The 20,999-nt window shown below is 37.9% G+C and overlaps 1 protein-coding gene across 3 annotated transcripts in view; it reads left to right on the forward strand.

The window, feature by feature from the left end:
* SPAM1 (sperm adhesion molecule 1) overlaps nt 1–17,427 on the forward strand; it is a 46,027-nt gene extending 28,600 nt beyond the window's left edge. For all 3 annotated transcript variants that reach the window (XM_071733774.1, XM_071733773.1, XM_071733775.1), the window contains 3 exons: nt 9,529–10,720; nt 12,189–12,278; nt 14,054–17,427. In XM_071733774.1, coding sequence (XP_071589875.1) covers nt 9,653–10,720; nt 12,189–12,278; nt 14,054–14,713 — 1,818 coding nt within the window. In that variant the 5' untranslated portion in view covers nt 9,529–9,652 and the 3' untranslated portion in view covers nt 14,714–17,427. The remainder of the gene's footprint in view (nt 1–9,528; nt 10,721–12,188; nt 12,279–14,053) is intronic.
* The last annotated feature ends 3,572 nt before the right edge of the window (nt 17,428–20,999 follow it).

Raw genomic sequence — 20,999 nt, forward strand, 5'->3', positions numbered from 1 at the left:
TTTTATATACAAGATACAGTTGAAAAACAAACAAAAAAATGCAGAAGCCAACATAAAACTGCACAGGGCATCCTAGGTGAAATTTCAAATCACTATCTTGATGAAACCTTTCAAAGATTATTTAATTGACTCAGCTGATGTCCCCATAGCATAGGGGAATAGGTGAAAATTTTTCCTACAACTTTGTCAGGTATTCAGAACAACGAGAAGGTTAAATGTACAGGATAAAGCAAAGAAAATTTGGATTGGGGGCTTTTTTTTTTTTTGGCTTTTGTTGTTATTCTTTATGGGGTTTTTTGAAGGCTCCTTATTAGAATTATTTTAAAGCCTTCAGTGTGATACAGAGAAAAATATTTTCTGAAAAACAAAGCAAGGAAAGCCAGTAGTTGCTTTTAAAAATTGGGTTCTGATTTGGGCAATATGAGGGTGTTAGTAGTGCAGTACAGATACTGTCATCCAGATACACTCTTAGGATGATCTGTGTTTTAATTAGCTGTCTACTAATTGATATTAGTAGAAGAGACATAATTATATTTCTTCAATGATATGGTCTAGTAGTGTATATTTTTAATGAATTCAAATCTTGGTATAGAATGTTTGGACTCCTTCTGCCATAAAGCACTGGAGATTTAGTAGACAGTGAACATCTTGCAGAATAAACTTAGTTAGATGGAATACTCTGTGAAGTGATACATGACCGACTCTTCATCTTGTCCCCAGCTCCTCTGCAATAGAAACTGTCGTGACAGAATCTGATTTCTGCCAAGCTTAATTATGCATCTTACAGCAAAGGAAAATTTTCAAATACTCTTGGAAATGTGTTCAGACAGTTTATTTGGCCAACTTCCTAAAAAAAAGAAACAAAACCGAAAAAAACATCAATAAACAAGCTATTAGGGTATTAAGAATTTTTATAAAAGTCATAATTAGAACTTGCAAGAGAAAAAAAAACCAAGAATGAAGATAACAGAGTTTTTCCTAATGTTTGAAATTAGTCACGGAACACTGCAGTGGTCATTGTAAGAACATAAAACTAATTGGACATATTAGTGAAAACATCCAGCGGACTTGCATTTAAATAACTGAACAGTAGCTTGACTAAATCTTTTGCATATGCATTTTAATTGGGGACTGTCTACAGCCTGGATCTGCATCTCCTGACCTTTACATCACTGGCATATTTTCATTCTTCCAAAGGTATCAGTCAGGAATGCATGCACAGAAATTTATGTGGAGGTTTTCCCAGGCTTTGGGTCCTCAAGCACTCATTGACCTCTACTCTGAAACAGAACTCAAGAATGGGAGTAAGAGATGATGAAAGCAATAGTTTGGAAGTTCTTGATGTGAAGAACAGACACAGCACGAGGGTGTAATTTGACAAGCATTTTTCAATCAGACATGCAGTCTAAACTAGCCAGTTTTACTGGTTCAAGTACTTAGTCATTAAAAAACCCTCCCCTTCTCTTTTGGCTGAGTCATTTTTTTACCTGAACAATTCATGATGTGACTTCATAAACAGTTCCCCTAGCCCAGTGGAGAAGATTATAATGAAGCACAGGTGGAGTTTTAGAAACCACTATCAAAAATAAGTGTTTACCAAATTCTGACATTACAGACAAATGCAGTTTAATGGATTCATAACAAGGTTAACTCCTGCTATTCAAAGACCATTCTTCATAGTTAAAGTTTCATCAGGTTAAACCTGACATCAGCTGTGCAGCACAGATGGTTCAGACTTCCAGAAGTAGATTTTCTTTCTAAGGAGCTTCCTATTCCTCACAAGTGTTAATGTTATCCTCACAACACCCATGTGTGTTTGTGTTAATTGAATATTATTGTCTTCTCTTTTAGAAATGCCAAAATGACCAAACTGGGGAATGCACTGTAACTAAGTTATTCTTCTGTTTCTTTCGTTATTCTGACAGTTGTTTGTAATGAACAAACACCCTCTAGCCTAGGACATGCACCTTCAAAGAGAGCAGAAGGGTTGAAATCCTCTGTATGTTGAAGTTCCAGCAGTGATACTGTTCCCTCCTTCCAGAAGAAGGGCCCCTCCAGAGCAGAATGTAGGAGAATGAGGCTATTTCTCATGCCACCATCTGGGGCACCCAAGGACAAGGCAGGAGGGATGTCAGACATACTGTTTTCCACTGATCCATGAAAAATACAAATATAGACTTCAGACAGTTCTGTTAGCAGTGTGGACTGCTTTGATCCTATTGAGAGAAGCTACGTATAATTATAAAAAAATTAATATTATTAAATATAGTACAGTATATAATATAGTATAATAGTATTATTAAAAAAAATAATAAAAAGCTTTGGATTCTTCTTCAAGTTTCAAGTTTAAATATGTTAACACTTAATTAAACAAATCCTTAGCCTGTTCCTCCTTAGAAGTTTAATTTATCTCTTCTTGGGACTTGATCTGTGCTGATTCTTCACAGAAGCTGGAGTCGAGTCTTCTGAAATCCTTCACAGCTTTATATTTTCATAGCCCTCAGATAAAAGAATATACAGAGCAACTAGTTCCAAGACCTCATAAAGTTACTCTGCCTAGAACCATATTTTTTCTGTGATGTTAGGAGGCCAATTTTCTCATCAATATTTTGTGTTATTATTTTATGTCATTGATTAATGTGCAATAATATTGCTTGCAATGCAAGCAACAATTTATAAACACTTGAAAAAGATGTATAGATTCATGTATAGTCTAAATTGGTGATTATATCGATAATCTCAGACTTGGAAGGGGACTCACACCCTGTTGTTACCACAGCTCTGTAATATTCATCTTCTCCCTTGGAAGTCATGAAGAGCATCCCTGCTTCCTAAGTGTTCAAACAGAAACAGGGCAAGTGTGAGATTTTATGGACTTTGCTTGAAATTTTATAAGCGTGGCTAAGACTGTTAACAATAGAATGCCAGGTTGTGATTATTGGCTTGGGTTTATTTTCAATATTAGCACATCTGACTTGACTAAGTGATGTCCAATTATTTCAAGGCTAAACATGGACTAATGTCTGATTTTCATAAGACAGCCGAAGCTTAATTTTTTGAACACTTAGTGGTACTTCTTGAATATAAGCCAAACAGCATAATCAATGATTTCTGATGGAACACATCATCTCGTTGTGAGGCATAATATTTGTGTCATCTTCAAGCATATGTATAGTACTCTTCTCTCTTTAATTTTCTATCTTCCACCAAGTGGAGCATTTTTTTTTTAATTATTTTTTTTTTTTTTTTTTTAGGGTCAAATGGCATGGCCCTTTTCTACAACTGTGTAACTACCAGAATACAGAAGCATACTTGAATTTTCTATCATGCATGTTTCTGCAGTCCAGTTTAGTAATGAAAAATGGTAAAATAATTAATCCAAGAAAATTCATATGATTTCCCCTAACACACAACCTTTACAAATGCCAAATTTGAGAAAATATAAAGCATAACCTATTTCCCTAGACTAGGGGTATTTAGATCCATCAGTATGTACTTCTAGTCAGATAGTGCCAGAACAATTAATTTTAATATATTGTAAAGATATTGAATTTTTGACAAATGCAAGGGCAGCTATATGACTCAGCTCAATTAGACTGACATTCAAGGAGACTGAAAAGAATAACATTTATCAGAGATGTCATTACTAGGCTGGGCCAAAGGCAATCCTTTAACTGGAAACTATAAAGTAAATGAATCTATTAACTTATACCCGGCAGAGTAAACTACAGCAAGATTTGGAGAACAATTTTCCAGCAATCAGTTAAACCCAATTTTTCAAGATTAGGCAATGATTTCTAGCTAAACTAGTAAATATAATATTCAAATGCTTTCCTCTCTTCTACATCAGACCAGCCTGTTACTGAAATCCACTTTTAAAAAAGTTTTAAGAATAAAATTTGTATCCTGTAGTTTTCTGACTTTAATGGAGGCAAGAAATTGTTCATAACCGGAGCCAGAGGCATAGTAAAAGCTCAACTATGCCAATAACTCCTTTCTGAAATAATCCCATTTTGTTATGACAAAACAAACTACATAAAGGATTATTGTTGTGGCAAATGTCATTGTAGATTAGCTTACTATGTGTGATAATTTTATTTCACATTAGTAAGCTGTATTTGCATAAGTGGAAAGTATTTTCCCTCAATTTCTGTATGGAATTATTTTAATTTCTCCTGAAGTCTCAGTCTGTACTTTCCCCAGGAATGTCACTTTGGATCCTATAGGAGGCAGGAAGCAGAGATGCTCTCCTGGACTTCATAGCTACAAACAGGGAAGTAAAGGTTCGGGATAGTCTTGGCTGCAGTGACTGTGAGATGGTGGAGTTCAAGATACTAAAAAGAGGGAACATGGCAAATGGCAGGATCACAACCACTGGCTTAGGAGAACACACTTTGGCATCTGCAGGGATCTGATTGAAAGAATCCCGCGGGAGACAGCTCTGGAAAGAAGTGAGGTCCAGGAGATGGCTGATTCTCTAAGCTCAAAAGCAGTCCATCTCCACATGCAGGAAACCAAGCCAAGGCAGGAGGAGATCATAACAAAAGTCAGGCATGAAAAGGAAGCACGCATCAGGTGGAAGCCAGGGCAAGTCAATTGGGAGGAATACAGAGGTACTGTCTGAGCATGAAAGGATGGGTTTAAAAAAGCCAAAGCCCATCTGGAACTGGATCTGCCATGAGATATGAAGGGCTTCTACAGGTCTTTCAGCAACAGAAGACCAAGGAAAACATGGGCCCAGTGCTGAATGAAGCAGATTTAGTGGCAGAGGTACTCATGGCTTTTCCACCTCAGTCCTTACTGGTAAGACTGGCCTTTTGGGATCCCAGGCTCCTTACACCCATGGGAAAGGCTGGAAGAAGGAGGTTGTATTCAGTGGGGTGGATGAGGTTAGGGAACATGTAAACAAACAGGACATACACAAGTCTACAGGACATGGTGGGATGTGCCCTCAAGGAGCTGTATTGCTGAAGAAGCTGGCTGATGTAAGGACACTCCTGATAATCTTTGAGTCATGGTGATTAGGGGAGGGTTCTGAAGACTGGACAAACCAAATGTCACTCAGATCTTTCCTTAAAAAAAAAAAAAAAAAAAAAGGGGGGTGGGGGGTGGGGGGGCGGCGGGTAGGGTGTGTGGGGTGGGGACACCAGGAAGATCCAAGGAACTATAAGCTGGTCAGCTCAGCTTCCCCTCAGTTCCCCAGGAGGGTGACAAAGCAAATAATTCTAGGAAACATTTCCAAATGTTAAAGACAAGAATGTGATTTGAAGTAGTCAGCAAGGACTAACAAAGATTAAATCTTGCCTGCCCAACCTGACAGCCTTTTACAAAGAGATGACTGGCTTGGTGGATGGACAGAGATGTGGATATTGTTCACCTTGATCTATCTCTCTATATTCTCACTGATTAAGGACAAGCTGGATAAATGGAGAGTGAAACTGAAAGCTGGCTGATCAGCCGGGCTCAAAGGGTTGTGATCAGTGCCAGGAAGTTCAGCTGCCAGTCCATCAAATCCAGCTGATTTATGCTAAGGGTTCATACTCTGTCCAAGACTATTTAACAACTTGAACAATTATCTGAACAATGGGACAGAGTGCTCCCTTGGCAAGTTTACAAACAATGCAAACATGGGAGGAGCAGCTGATAAACCAGAGGATCATGCTGCCGTTTAGAGGGACCTCTACAAACAGGCTGACAGGAACATCATGAAGTTCAACAAAAGAAAATGCAAAGTCCTGCACCTGGAGAGGACCAATATCATGCATCAGTACAGGTTTTGGGGCTGACTTGCTGGAGAGCAGTTGCAGAAATGGCTCTAGGAGGTCATGGCAGACACTGAGTTGAACAGAGTAAGCAATGTGTTGTTGCAGTAATGAAGACCAACAGCCTCGTGGGTGGCATTAACAAGATTATCTATTGCCAAGGGATCAAGGAATGTATTTATTCCCCCCTGCTTGGCACTGGTGATGCCACACTAAAGTGTCTACCCCATGGCTCCTCAGGACAAGACAGAAATGGACATATGGCAGCAAGTCCAGCTAAACGATGAATAGGGGATTTGTCTTATGAGTAGATGCTGAGGTAGCTGAGATTGTTTAGCTCAGAGGATAGATGGCTTTTTCTTGCTGTCATCTCTGGGCAGCTGGGGATGTGCATGAAGCCCTACTTTGTACAAGTCTCATCAAGCTGATGATATGCAAATGAGGCATTCATCTTGGAACAATTTAAATGAACATATGTCTTTCCTGGTGGTCAGATCTATAATCCAAGTCTAGCTTATGAAACTGCTTCTTGGAAGGTTTTCTTCAGTTATCACATCAGCAGTGGAATAATGAAATATCTGTATGGATGCAGACTTCAGTCCAACTGCTGCTTTTTTAACAAGAACTTGTTTGCCTCCTGTGATTGATAAGGTTTTTCTAAGATAAAAGTGAAATGGACCTTCAAAGGCTAGGTGAGGGAATCCAACACAGAACTGAGAGAATTCCTGTTGGCTACTACTTTTTCATCATCCCAAGAGAACCAAACAGCTTGATCATGAAAGAAGATCCAACCTTCTGAATATTTTTTTTTCTTCACTAGTAGGAAAGCAATAAGCAGTCATCACACACACCTGTTGATCCTAGGGTCTCGGGTATCTCCAGTTCTCTTTTCTTTTTCAGTTCTTGGCCTTTCTGACTGGCAGTTTAGCCTTGCTTTCTGTATCTTCCAAAATTGTGATGAAAATTTGTCCATCGAAGAAAGGGAGTGTAAATGTTTACTGCAAAGGAGAGGGGGAAAACAAACAAAAAAGGGAAACTGAACCAAACACAAAAAGCACAGTTACATATGACCAGAGCTCAGCTATTTGTGAAGGCCACAGAGAGCTCTGGCCAGATATGCACATAATACTGCAGACACTCAGGTGTGGTGCAAAAGCAATCTGTATTAACATGGTGAGGGAATTAGGATGACAGGACCAAAATCTGAGCTGAAAGCTTGAGATGGTCTATGGAATAGAGGTGTTGATAGCATTCCTGGTAGAGCATGTAGGATGTGCTTCCAGTTGCTTGACTTATGGTGAGAAACAGGGCTCTAGGGGCTCAGCAGCAGTGCAGCTGAGACAGAGGTGCTATCAGGACTGGTGACACAAGGCTGTTGCAGTTCTAGCTCTGCTGTATGTTACATGCTACATTTTACTTCCCTTCCTTACCTGTTTTTCTTGTACCTTCAAAGGAATTCTGAAGGGATGTCTGACACTGCACAATTGTGTTTTCTGCTCCTACTTGCACTTCCTACTGCAGGGCTATAACATTCTGTATTGAAGAAAAAAAATTCTCTTCTTCTGCCAAACCCTCTTGCAAGATACCTTGCTATTGGTACTTCTTTGCCAGTCTTTCAGCTGGGCATGCTTGTGTTTTTGAGCAGATGGTTTCATTCACATGTGCTGGTACCTCTAAGCCAAAAAAACTGAATTGGCTGTTGTTCCCTCCTCAGCTAGGTTGGAGATCTGGCAGCAGCTCTGTGCTTCTCTACTGACATGGTGACCAAGAGCTGGCAGCTGAAGAAAAAGAATAAAAGGGAAAATATCCCTACTGCCTCTTGGCATCTGAAGTGATGGATGAGGAACAAGCAAAGTGGGGTCTGCTAAATAGACTGCCTAATCTGGGAGCTAAGTGTCTGAGTTTTGGCATTTCTTGAAGAGCCCTGTAATGAAAAAACTCTTCTCTGGGGAAACTCAACTCCTAGAGATCTCCTCCATCACAACTTTTCCATTTGTCCTTAGTTTCCCCCTAATTCTCAAAAGAGGAAAGCTGCTCTCAAATGAAGGAGCCCAGAATCATCTCTAGACAGTGTTATATCTGTGACCAGAGGCTGGATCTAGTTAGTCCATTGGATGGCATACATTCTTTCATTGTTTCAGTCCCCCAAAAGTCTAGATTTCACCAGTCAGGCAGAAGCCATAATGCAGTGTTCAGTCACATTGCTTTGTTCCCACCCTACCCCTGACATTCCTTTTCACACGTGCTTTCTCCCACAGTCAAAGCAAATCTGGAGTTTTCTCTAGATTCAGATATGATCAAACTCAGTGAAGACACAGGGAATCTCATTGTACTACTACCACAACAATTTCTGCTGTGAACGTGGCTTGAGGCTGGATTTAGGGAAGTTCAAGTCTCCATCAACCTCTCATCATGCTGTCAAGTGTTTTTGGGTACACAACAATTTGATGGCTGGAGGCATCCTGCCATTTTATTGAAACACATTAAAAATCATGCAGCCAGTGGGATGTTCCAAAATGATGCAAAATGCTGGACAAAAAACCCCAACCTGCAACCTGCTGTCTGTATGCACTGTTGGGGGAAGACAGAGCTACGATTCTGTGCCCATGATGCTTATAAATTTTATATTAAGTAGCCACAGAAGTGACAAACAGAGGAAGAGAATTAATTCAAATGTAGGGACCAAAGATTTGCAGTTTCCACTTCACGTTGAATGCAGTAATGCAAACCAAACTCCTACTGGCCTTTTTCATTCTGTCCTCAGCATTTTACATTTCCCACTACCCTGTGGCCCACTTCATGGTGACTCCTATATTTTCATGCACACACCTATGTACTCCTTAGACATCTTATGGCCTAATCATGAGGTCTCTACGGAAAGTCACAGATCTAGGTTTGAACCATTTCAAAATCAGGAGGGAAATGGATTCAGGTGAGTTACCACACAGAGGAATGCTTTAGCTACTGGTCTACTATGGAAAAGTTGCTGAACACATCATGACCACTACCATTACCATTCTGTTCTTGACTAAAAGCCCGACTGCTCCCTGTGGGTGTATGGACCACTTCAGCTTTCTCAATGAATTATGCTCCAGGCAGGTTTGGAGTCACTTAATCTGTAAATCTCAAATGGCCTCAAGCAACACATAGATGGGCCATATACCAAGATGATACACAACTTTTTGAGACTGTTTCAAAGACCTCTGGACAGAAGACAAGAGTGCCTATGCTATGTCAGTTACCTCAATGAGTTAAGTGAGCGTAGGCTTGTTTTCTTGCATGTGTACAACAGTTGATGTTTGTGTAATCTTATATTTTCCCTTAAGTGCTCTGTAAAATTAGTGCATTAAGAACTAGAACTTTATTTTGAGATAGGTGAGAAATATTAGCTGTAATTTACTATTGGTTCAGAGAAGACATTGCAAGACTGCTCACATTTACAGGCATCATTCACTGGAACAATCGGGACACTACCAAGCATACTCATTCTGATCCATAACTCACTGGAGAGCATTCTACTCTCAGTTTTATATCTACTTTATATATATATATATATATATATATATATGCATATACATATACACACAATTTTATATGGAGAGAGTTTATTTTCTCTATGATTGCACATTGCCCTTTTCCTTCAAAGGGGATTTTTATTCAAAGATTACAATGTATTCGAAATAACAAATGGTATTTCTTTCATGGTTAGAAATGAAATATTAATCATCTTTTACTTTATCTACAATTGTTTCTTTTTCTGCATTAGGTCTCAGAAGTTGTTGAAAGGTTTACTGCAGTCTGAAATGACAGAGAGCCTCATATAAAAAAAGCCCCTATTTTAAAACTAAGAAATATTGCTTAATAGGTATAAATCTGAAGAAATCTATTGTATGGTAAAATTTTTGACAGGAAACCAACCTTCTGAACACCCCAGGGAGCATTTCATTTTCATCTGGTCAGAAGCACCTACTGTCACTGCACATATTAGAATGGAAACTCTCAGACAAGCACAAAATTTTGGCATCTGTGTTACCTGTATGTATCCTGTAGCATCCGGCATGGTGTTCGCCACTCTTCTCGTTTCTTGCTGCTCATCTCTGAATGTAAGAGCTCGTCCACTTATTTCTAATTCACCCTTCCTTTCTATCTGGAATGCTCCTACAGAACTTTGTACTGAAAAGACTGGAGTGCAGCTGGACATGAATTTTTTTTCTTTCATTGGAAGCACACTGAAGACATCCATTGGGCAAAATATCACTCTCTTCTATCCAGACAGGCTTGGCTATTATCCTTACAAAAATGAAGACACAGGAGAAGCGTACAATGGAGGACTCCCCCAACTTATGTTGCTTGAGAATCATTTAAAAAAAGCCAGAGAGGACATCGAGTTCTATATTCCTTCAGATGAACAGTTTGGATTGGCTGTCATTGACTGGGAAAACTGGAGACCTGTGTGGATAAGGAACTGGGGATCAAAAGACATTTATAGACAGGAATCCATTGAACTGGTTCAGCAAAGAGACCTCAGTCTATCAGAAGCTGAGGCCAGGACCATAGCTAAAATGGAATTTGAAGCTGCAGCAAAATCAGTTATGTTGGAAACTTTAAAGCTGGGTATAGAAATGAAGCCAAATCGTCTGTGGGGATATTACCTTTATCCAGACTGTTATAACTATGATTACAAACAAAACCCACATAATTACACGGGAACCTGTTTAGATATTGAAATAGAAAGAAATAATGAGCTTAATTGGTTGTGGCAGGAAAGCACAGCACTTTATCCATCTGTCTATCTAGAGACAGCCTTAAGATCTTCCAGAAATGCCCAGCTCTTTGTTCGCAACAGAGTTCAAGAAGCCATTAGGATTTCAGATGTTTCTAATTCTACTCATCCCCTTCCAGTTTTTGTATATACACGGCCAGTATTCACAGATGTACATGAGGAATACCTCTCCCAGGTGAGTGGAACTAGGGCTTAAATATTTCAAACTTAAGTGGAAAGAAATTACACTAACTTGTATCAGAAAAAAGAGTGTAGATTTTTGTGTAAAATTTCAAATTATTCTATCAAACCAATTTTGTCAAACAGAATGCTGAGAGTTCTATTTTCAAACCTTTCTCATGATATTTATCAAACAGCATTTTATTCTGTGAGCAGTTCTCACACATAGCAAAAGATTAACAAAACTAGAAAGTATATTTAGTACATTAAATCAGAGGGAAGAAATTTGAGTAACTTCTTCCAAAGAGAATTAGTAAAATTGGGATAGCCTAATGCCTGCTCTTTAGGTTATAAGGAAAAAAAATAGAAGAGAGTTTTTCTTTACTTTAAAAAAAAGAGTTGAAAAGCTAGTGAGAAAAGTCTATCCTTACACTTGTGTAGCTTACAAAATGAAATTTCAGCATCTTGGGTTAGTCAAGGTTAGGCTCTGATTAAGGTCTAATAATCTTACTGCAGTTCTGGATACACTGTCCCCTTCACATTTTCATATACACTCACCCTATCAAAAATACCACTAATTTGGGGAATCTCTTCCTGGTCATACAGGCTATCATGAATGGGGAATTAAAGGTTGTGGTCCTGGTGACTGCATTATGTCTGAAGTCCTCTCCCATGCCGAACAGAGCATCACCAGGCATTGCCCCTCAGCTCTGGGGATATCTTTGGGAGCCAAGCGGGGCACCAGAGTCCCTCTTGGGCTCCTACTTAATAATTTAAATCTTATAACTCTTACAGTTTTCATTTTCATGTGATGTGCCCCACAGCAAGTTGTTTTTAACTTGTTCTTTTTCTTTCCATAGTCATCTTCCATCTCGGATGAGCTGAAGGAATTTGTTAGGGCTGGGCTAATAGCTGACCCTAATAGGAGAATTGAACAGAAACAAATTTCCCAAATCAATCTCTGTAAAAAGCCAGAGCCATTCCCTGGAGGAAAGAGATTCCTGTTGGTGAAAGCTCTTTCTCTTGCTACTTTTCTGCTGTAGCACTTCTCGTAACTGAAATTAAGGCAAAAAACCAAACCAAAACAAAACAACAGAAATCAAACCAAAGACTGTGCTTTCCAGCCTCTGCTTCAGGCAGCATTACTGAAACCAGTTACTACCAGCTCTGAGCAGGCAGGAGGCAATGATGGAAAATAAAACTTAAAATGGCTGGAGGAGTGTATGTCATATGGCTAACCACTGGCTCAGCTTTACAGCCTTGTTTTTCTAAGCAGATGACATACATAACTTGGGAATAGTTGGCAACATTTTCTGGCATGACCTGTAGAACCTAAGCTCAGAATAAAATAGTGTAATTAAGAGCAGAATGTTTTCATTGCTTGCTGTCTTCAAAGTAGTTATTCTGGATTTGTAATTTACAATATGCATTATATTTTTTGCTCTTATGTAATAGCTTTCTTACCTTTGCACATTTCCTTTTAGGATGACCTGGTAAACACCATTGGAGAATCTGCTGCACTGGGTGCTTCTGGAATTGTGATCTGGGGTGATATGAATTTAACACAAAATAAGGTATGCCATGACATGGCATTTTTAAAGAATTACATGACATTTTTAAAGAGCAATAAAGTGAAAAGGATATAAAGCATTATGATTACTTACACCTCAGCTTTTAAAATTTTTAATCCATATTGACAGCCATCTTAGTTAAAAAATAAGCATATGTGAAGCTTATTAATATTGTCACTGATTACACAAAATAAGATTTCAGTCTTTTAAAATCTCAGTGTTGGCTCTGAGTAGCTGGACAAGCTACCACAATAACTGTGGTCATGTTAGTACTTCTTTACTTAATTTAAGGAAAAAATTCCTGTATCTTCATTACACTCTAGTCACAAAGTACAGAAAAAATTACTTGTGTTTGCTCAGAAGAATTTTTAAAAGGTACTTTTCTTTTTAAAGTAGTGCACTTAGAAAGCATATATTAAAACACAAGGAATCAGTCTGTGAAATCTCAGCTCTAGATTGTTCTGTGTGTTGTAAGTAGTACTTCGATTACTTTCATTTAAAGAAAGATCTGAGTCAGAAGAGAAAAAAAAAATCAAATTTGTTTTAGCAAAGTCAAATACTTGGTTTGAGAAAAATAGTTATAAAGATGTTCAAGTAAATCTTTTGAATAAGCCCATTCATACCCAGGCAAGCTAGATATAAGAAACTTCTGTTTGGGAAGACTCTTCTGAAGTCTTCTAAGAGCAAAGAAGTCTTCAACACTGCTGGGCCTACTGTCAGAGAAAGCACAGCCAAAAAAAATTCTGCAGCTCTGGAAAGGTGAAATTCTTGAAAGCATCCCACTTTGAGTCTTTTTTTTTATGTTTGTGCCATTGAAAAAGCGTACCTGTTGCACCTGAAGCAACTACCCCAATACCAGAATGTAGAGGAGCAACAACTTTTATTGCTTGAATTTTGAAATATGTAAAAGCAAACAGAATTTTCCACAGACCAGACAAACTATCTATTAGTAAACTAATGGCACTTTTTTTTTTTACAGTTATCAGTCAATAGCCTTTCAGGAAGGAAATACTACTGTGAGCCTCACGTCTGCAAGAATTGCATCAACCAAAATTTTCAGGCAGGATTGTAATAGATACTTAAAACCAATAAAATTTACATACACCTCAGATTCACTGAAGTGATCTCCATGGGTTTAAGTATTAGCTGTATATATGCCTATTATGAGGCAAATGCCATACGGAAAAAGCACCAGAAACAAAGATTTGGCAAAGCTTCTGGTTGTTAAAACTGTGCCAATTATACACAGAACACATGTCAACTTCATGATTAATTAGAATGATCCATTCCTTTAATATACTTTCCATTTGATTATCTTCCCAAAATGCTTTCCATTAAAAAATGTTGTGAAAGTTCCCTACTCCTACAACCTAGCTATTCAGGTCAGGGGAAAATTGAAATCTTACAGAGATTATTTGTTTGAAAACTTACTTGCTCAGGCTGAAGGAGTGAGATCAGTTCAAGACATATAAAAAGAAACTTAAAATGCATCTGATTCAAAATGCTACATAAAGCATACTGATAAAATGAAAGGTTAGTCATCTACTTTCTGACATAAGTGTTTTTCATAACAACTCCAGCAGCCATCCCACATAAATTTTCTGTGATGATGATTAACTGTTCAGATAATCTTGCTTCCAACAACCAGTAGTGACTATTATCCAAGCCTCAGGAGAAAAACTCTCAGATATCCACTATGGTGCTAGAATGGTAACATTTTATTAAATGATTTAATGATTTCCATACTAAACACTGCAAATATGGTGCTCTTTCCACAGAACACCTGTAGAACTCTGGACAACTACCTGAGGAGGACTTTGACCCCGTACCTCATCAATGTCACAATGGCAGCCAGAATCTGTAGCCAAGTGTTATGTCAAGACTCTGGTGCTTGTGCACGGAAAAAGTGGAATTCCAGTGACTATCTTCATTTGAACCCTGAGAATATTGTCATTCAAATGACAAAAGATGGAAAATACACTCTGCGAGGGCAACCAACGTTTCAGGATCTGCAAACATTCGTGGAAAAATTTGATTGTCACTGTTATGCAGGGCAAAGTTGTGAACCTAGAGTTGATATCAATGACATCAATTACCTCCATGTTTGCATTTCAGAAGATATTTGCATTCACATATCCTCAAATTCACTTTCTAATGTAGAAGCGTCTGAAGAAAAGACCCTGTCTAACAGTACGGTATTTTCACTTGCCCCCCAGAGTAAGGTGACATTATCTACACATCCAGAAATAGAAGATTTTCAATCTACTTTGGGGGATAATATGCTCGATATAACAATTGCAGAATATAACACTGTCACAGCTGCCAGAGGATATGATTTAGAAGCAAATGATACTCGTACGTTCAGTAGTTCTTCATCCTATAAGATAAAACTGTTTAATATGGTTTTTTTAACTCTGCTTTTGAGAGCCTTAATATAAATGACCCATGAAAGTGAGAATACTCTTTTCCATAGCTGCGTTTGAGATTTTAAAGGTTTTATTTACACAGAAAAATCATTCTTGAAAGGCATAAAACAGCTGCAACTCTGTGGTCTTATCTGTATCAGGTAACCTTTTCTATGACACTTCAGCTTGAATGTGTTTCTTCAGTTTAGTTCTATAAACTACTATTTGTGCCAAAGATACATCAGTATGTATATATTGATTTTACCATATGAAAGTGTAATCCAAAATAAGGAACATTTTTTTACAGTTTACATTTTAATAGTTATATCTGGAGAAAAAAAAAAAAAAAAAAGGAAAAAAAAAGAGTTGATAATCCAGTTTAAAACAGCTAAATCTTAACCTAGATGTCACTGAATTTCAGTAGTCAACAGGTTTGATGCTCTGTGCAGGAATTAATTTGACTCCATGTGAAAATTAGCTCTTAAGACTATTTGGCTTAACCTTAGATCTGTGGGACTTTGAAGCATAAAATTTATCTGATTAATATTCTCTTTCTCTACCTTTCACTGTATCTACAGGGACATTGTGGTTTTTCTTTTAATTAAGTAAATTCACAACTCTTCAAAGGGTTCTACCTATAATAGGTTGACTTCAAATGTTACAGCTTCATAATTTAAAATCTGAGCAGTAGCAGTTTATTCTTCTTTCTTCTCTTCTTCTCTCAAGCCCTCCTCCTTATTTAGATGTCCCCTCCTTGGCTTCCAGTTGTTTTGTCGGACCAAAACTCATAATTCATCTGATCTGCCTCTGGATTTCCTGCTGGCACTGGTCACCAGTCCTGAATTTTCCAGCCAGCCCTAGCAACTGGATAGGACTGTCCATGCCATTTGGACAAAAGACTGAGTGTGGGACCTACTTTATGCCTCCTGTTCCCTGAGCAGCCTCTTTGGTGGAACCCAGTTTGTTCCTTAGGAAGACTCAGCAATGGAGGCTGCCAGATGCAATGACACTGGGAACCTGGGGCTCCCTTTCTTCACTTCCAGTGCCCATGATCCCTAATCTCAGGACCTTTTTCATCCAGTCAACTGACAGAACAAAGACTTCATCTTATTTCATTGCCAAAAGCACTGTTAAAGTAGCAGAGATGCCTCAGAAGAGAACCGCTCCCAGTTTCATATTGAGTCCAGTTATGATTTATGGATAGTCAGTTTAAGCACTTAGAAGCAATTAACTGTAGTTCATTTGATAAAACACCCTTTCCAGATTATGTCAAATGCTTAATAGACAGATGGACTTCTCATGGGTGAAGAGTGGCTGCTGGCATGGATAGATTAAAAAAGTCTCCCCAAAGCTAGGCATGATCTGCATAAATAAATCACTTCTCACAGTTGCAGCCTGCCTCACTGATGGAAATACCTAGGATTTCAATATAGTAGATGTTTATTTATGAAAAGTTAGTCCTAAATTTAGCAGAAAACACATATCCACTGCCTTGGATTTTACAGATTGATAGTCATAACAGAGATAAAGAAAAATAGATACAAACTTTAGATTTAACATGGAGTTACAATGTTTTATGGCCTTTGGACAACAAGTTATCATGAGGCAGTGACAATTTTTTCATCAGAGTTAAGGTGTTGAGTCCACAATTCAAAGCTGTTTCTGCCATCAATGTTCCAAGTCGAATGAAGAATAAAAAATATGTATGTACTGGACTGTCTAGCACAAAAGAAGCCAGCTGGTTTTGATCACATTTTCAAAACCATAGTTTCTTCATTAGAGTTTTTATTTCAGTTATTGATCTTGGGCAAACAAAAGGCATAGTATGTCTTCTGCATAATTCCTGTACATGAGGTCCCTCCCTTTCACACTGTACTTCTGGTAACTATCAAAGAGTTTCTGAAAACTGGAAAGACACTGACAATGCCTTAGAGCTTTTTGTATGAATTACATGAAATTTTATTTTTTCAGCACAATGCTTTAACATAATTAAAATTTTAAGCTGAGATGCACAGTTCTAGTTCAAATACTGCAGTGCTTTGCACCGACCATCAGTTTCCTGAAGTTAAGCTGGTTTATATCTAGTGCTGTGAAAGACACTGGATCAGTTGCACTTTGTTATAAGAGAGCTTACATGTTCACAAAATCTATAAATCTTGCCAAAATTATTTTTCATTCTCAGCCAAAAAATAGTAAGTAGAGCATTTTTATGAGAAATGAGTGAAATCACCAGAAAAGGAGGAATGAGAAGTCAAAATCACAGAAGAGTTGAGACAAATCACTCAGGATTTACCAGATTATGCAGAAGATGTGAACTGCAGAAGAGAAAGAGTGAAGAAGCAGTGGGGAATGTGGACAGACCAGTTCCCATCCAAGAGTTTTTACCTACCTGGTATTTAATACAGACAACCCTTCCCTGAGGCCCACTCTAAAGACAAAGGAACATGGTAACTGATATGTTAGATTAGATCTATCCACCTGATCCCATCTATTTTTTCTGTAGAGCAGCCAGGATGAGAAAAATAAAAGGAAGGTGAGAAGAAAGCAGACTATTGAAATAAACTGTCCACAGAAAAATGTCTTTCTAAGCTCCATACATAAATATAATTTCTGATATTTATATTACCTACTGAATCTGCAATTCATGTTTTTAAATCCTACAAACTTGACATAGTGTGATTCAGGCTGGTTCTGTCCTGTGTAAAATGACACTATTTTCAAAATACATCATTTTGTTCTCTATTGTATTTGTCTTGCCTATATTCTGTGCTAAAGAGCCACTATGGAGTCAGCCAGTAAGGAAGGAAAAAAGACAGAAAAGGGGTGTTATGCCTTGCATTGCTGATGGCTATCTGCGTTCAAAGCCAAACTTTCATTTTCCTAAATAAGACCCAAAAAATCCCAAATACCACCTCCCATTCACTTAATTTCCTGTAAACATTAGTTGTCTCTGTAGCCTTATAGTTTCAGTTTTTTATGTTTCTTTGTTTTCAAAAGATTAAATACTAGAGCAACATTCACTTCACTTTGATTGCTTTTCATTATTTTGTACTTCCTTTTAGGCAGAATTCAGGCTGGCAACACTAAGGTACTGGGAAATGAGTTTGATGAAATGGTCTAAATGAAAGCTGTCTGAAATGCAAGCACTGCCTCCAGTGCCCTCCTTCAATGTCTTGAAATTTTACTAACATTTTAATTGAAATTCTTCTTCTCTATCTGCAGAATCTCAGTCTGGTTTATTGTGTTGCTTATTCTAGGACATCCAAAAATACTGGCATTTTTAAAAGAGAGATGGCTACTGGCACTTACAGAGACTGAACAGAATTGAAATTATAATCAAATCTCTGCCTTGCAGTTTCTTGCTTCTCTCTATAAAAACAACACCATGGAAAGAGATTTTGAGAGACAGGCCAATGAGACCACGTTGAGGCAGCCAAGGGTGTGAGTAGCATCCCAACACATCCAGCAAAAATTGCTTTAATCCCTGTATCACACTGGGAAGCCCTGTTGTTTATGTATTGACAAATAATTGTGTGGAAGGTTTCAGAGCTGTGCAATATGCACTGGACAGCTTGCAGACACAGATGAGAATTGTACATGTGTCTGTCCATCACTTTTCAATACAAACAAAAAGACAGCAAAGACAGTTACCTAATTTTAAAATATATTCCATCATGCTGTGTTAATGGTATTTTTAAGAAGACAATTCCATTCTTCAAGCATACATACTTAAAACTTACTTGAAAGGTTTTCACAGTGTGCTTCTCCAGGTCCTTTTGCATTGGCAGATACTTGTCATATCAAAGCAAAACATCCTACAAAACTAGGGCCTGAGATTTCATACCAAAGAATAACATTGATATAAAGCAATATTTATTGTATGGTTTAAAAAAATGTAACTGCTGTACTACACAGGAACTTCATCTTCCTTAAAAGCATTTATGTTTTTTTTTGTTCCTTGGCATTTTTCCCCTGTTTTATTGAAAACCATTGTGTAAGTGGCTGGAAACTGATTAAAAAAGCTTCTTGGTCTAACTTCATCCCTTAACACTTCTAAATATTGCCCAATGCATGGCTTTCTCAGATGCTTCTGTCTATTTTTCTGGAAAGACCACACTGAAATTTAACATTGTGGTATTTGTCTTAATGATGATAGTCATGTAAACACACAGTATTTGATATCAATCTTAAGTTTTTGTGAACATCAGTCAAGGATCTGAGTCCTTAGTTCTTTCATGAGAGTTGTTCTGAACCCTTCACAGCTACTTTTCTCTTCACTGTCAGTAGTACTCAGGACTGTAAAATCTTCCTGCATTTGTTGTCCCCTTGTTACATATGAAAAAGTAAAAGTCAAGGAGGTGACTGCCATCTCTCAATATTAGCATCCTTAAGGGAATAACTTTGGGTTCCATTTATGTTCACTAATTACCACCATCATGGTATATTGATCATAGCTCTCCTTGGCCGGTAGCAATTAGATTATATTTTTCAGTGCATGCCTGTATAACCCTTAATTTATAGCTGATAAATTAGTTATTGATTAGTAAACAGACAAACACAAAGTATGAAAATTAATGTGAATAATTACTCTATATATTCAGTCAGCATTTTTTTTCTGTGCACACAACTCCAGAGTATGGTGTTCAGCCACATAAATATATGCAGACATCAGACAATAAGCAGTTGCCCTTCTCTGCCTTTGTTATCATCTCAGAAAATGTATTTATTCAACAGAACTCCAAGATCCTGGAGAAGAAATGGACCCTTTGTTGGCAGTCTCCTTCTGAAGCACACTGCTCCCTCAGGCTGCTAGCAGGTTAAGACAAGATGATAGATGGCCAGTGTCAAAGTGATGATTTCCTGAGGCAGGGACCTATCTACCACCCTTTCAAAGGGACACTAAGGGCACCCTGCAGTCCCATAACTATAATATTGTTAAAGTAAAGAAAAAAAAGAAAAGCATAAAGTACCTTACTGCTGGGACTATAATACAGAGGCTGTCTGTGCTATGCACTATTTCAGTTATCATGAAGTACATGACAAACTTAGGTATGCAAAATACAAAGTTTTTGAGTTAAAAGCTTAAGTTTGTCCCACTCTGTCAGTGTAACAATCCTTACAGGAATTCTTTTTCACTCCTTTCACTGGAGTGTGAAAAATACTGATACATACCAAGGGCTTCAGCCAGCAGAGGGCATTGACGATGCACACACTGGAAGGTACACAAGGCTTTCACTCAAAACTTTGACACAGCCATTCCTCTCTCTTTAGCAAAGCAGCTGCTTGACTCTGGTCTACAGAGAGAAATGATGAGTAGCCTCTCACTAATGCAGTGCCTCATTAGCAGAAAAGATATACAGCTTATTCTACAAGTTTCTTTTCTCAAAACATCTGGTATATTAGGACAAACTTGAAAATATCAAAGTGAAACATCACTTCTCATGCTCTCCTCCCTAGAGATGTCAGCCAGCTAGAGGCTTCTTCTCATTAGCATCTTCAGCTGTCACTGAAATCCATGCTTAAATTACAGATGATGTGATCTATCTCTTTGGTAGTACCTCAGACCAGACATGTGGGTCTCAAACATCTCGTCTCTATTCAAATGTAGAAATACCTGGATAGGCAGTGTTGATCCAGGTCAAGTTTTGCTGACTATGTATTTATAGCATTACTACCATGGTAATCTGAAATTTAGGATCCATAGCTGATTGTTACAAATTTTTACAAATTTTTATAGCACAAATAAGTCTATGCAATGGAGTAAGCCACTCTATTATCACTTCAGACACATAGCACGGGAAAGGCTCGATACATGAGGTGCTACACGGCCCTTTAATACTGCTAAACTTGTCCCAAAGTGTGTAAATCTCAACAGAAAAGACAGAAAAGTGAAATATTTTATCAGTTGCTGAGTGTTTCCTGAAAAGATTAAGTGGCTTGTCACACAGTATAATGAAGGATGTTATTCTGTGCCCCAGCTCAGGCTTTTCACTACATGAACAAAATGTCCCCTGAGCTACTAATTGTAGCAAGGTAGCAATATTTATAAATACAGTATTCTGTTACCAAATGGTCTGTAAAATAAAGACTTGCTTTTCATGGTCATAGTTTCTCAAAAAATGCATTTTAAAACAATATAACATATCTTTGAACTTGGACAAACCCTCCAAGACTTTCTCATGTATAATATTTTGACCCCTTCAACACTAAAAGATCTCAGCCAGTGTACAGCTGAACTATTTTAGAATTTACTTGCCCATTCTCTGCTGGCCTTTTATGAGGATATGGCTGGAATCTATTTTTTCAGATTATGTTACTA

The sequence above is a fragment of the Heliangelus exortis genome, chromosome 1, assembly GCF_036169615.1.
Source record: "Heliangelus exortis chromosome 1, bHelExo1.hap1, whole genome shotgun sequence".
In the NCBI taxonomy this organism is placed as follows: domain Eukaryota; kingdom Metazoa; phylum Chordata; class Aves; order Apodiformes; family Trochilidae; genus Heliangelus; species Heliangelus exortis.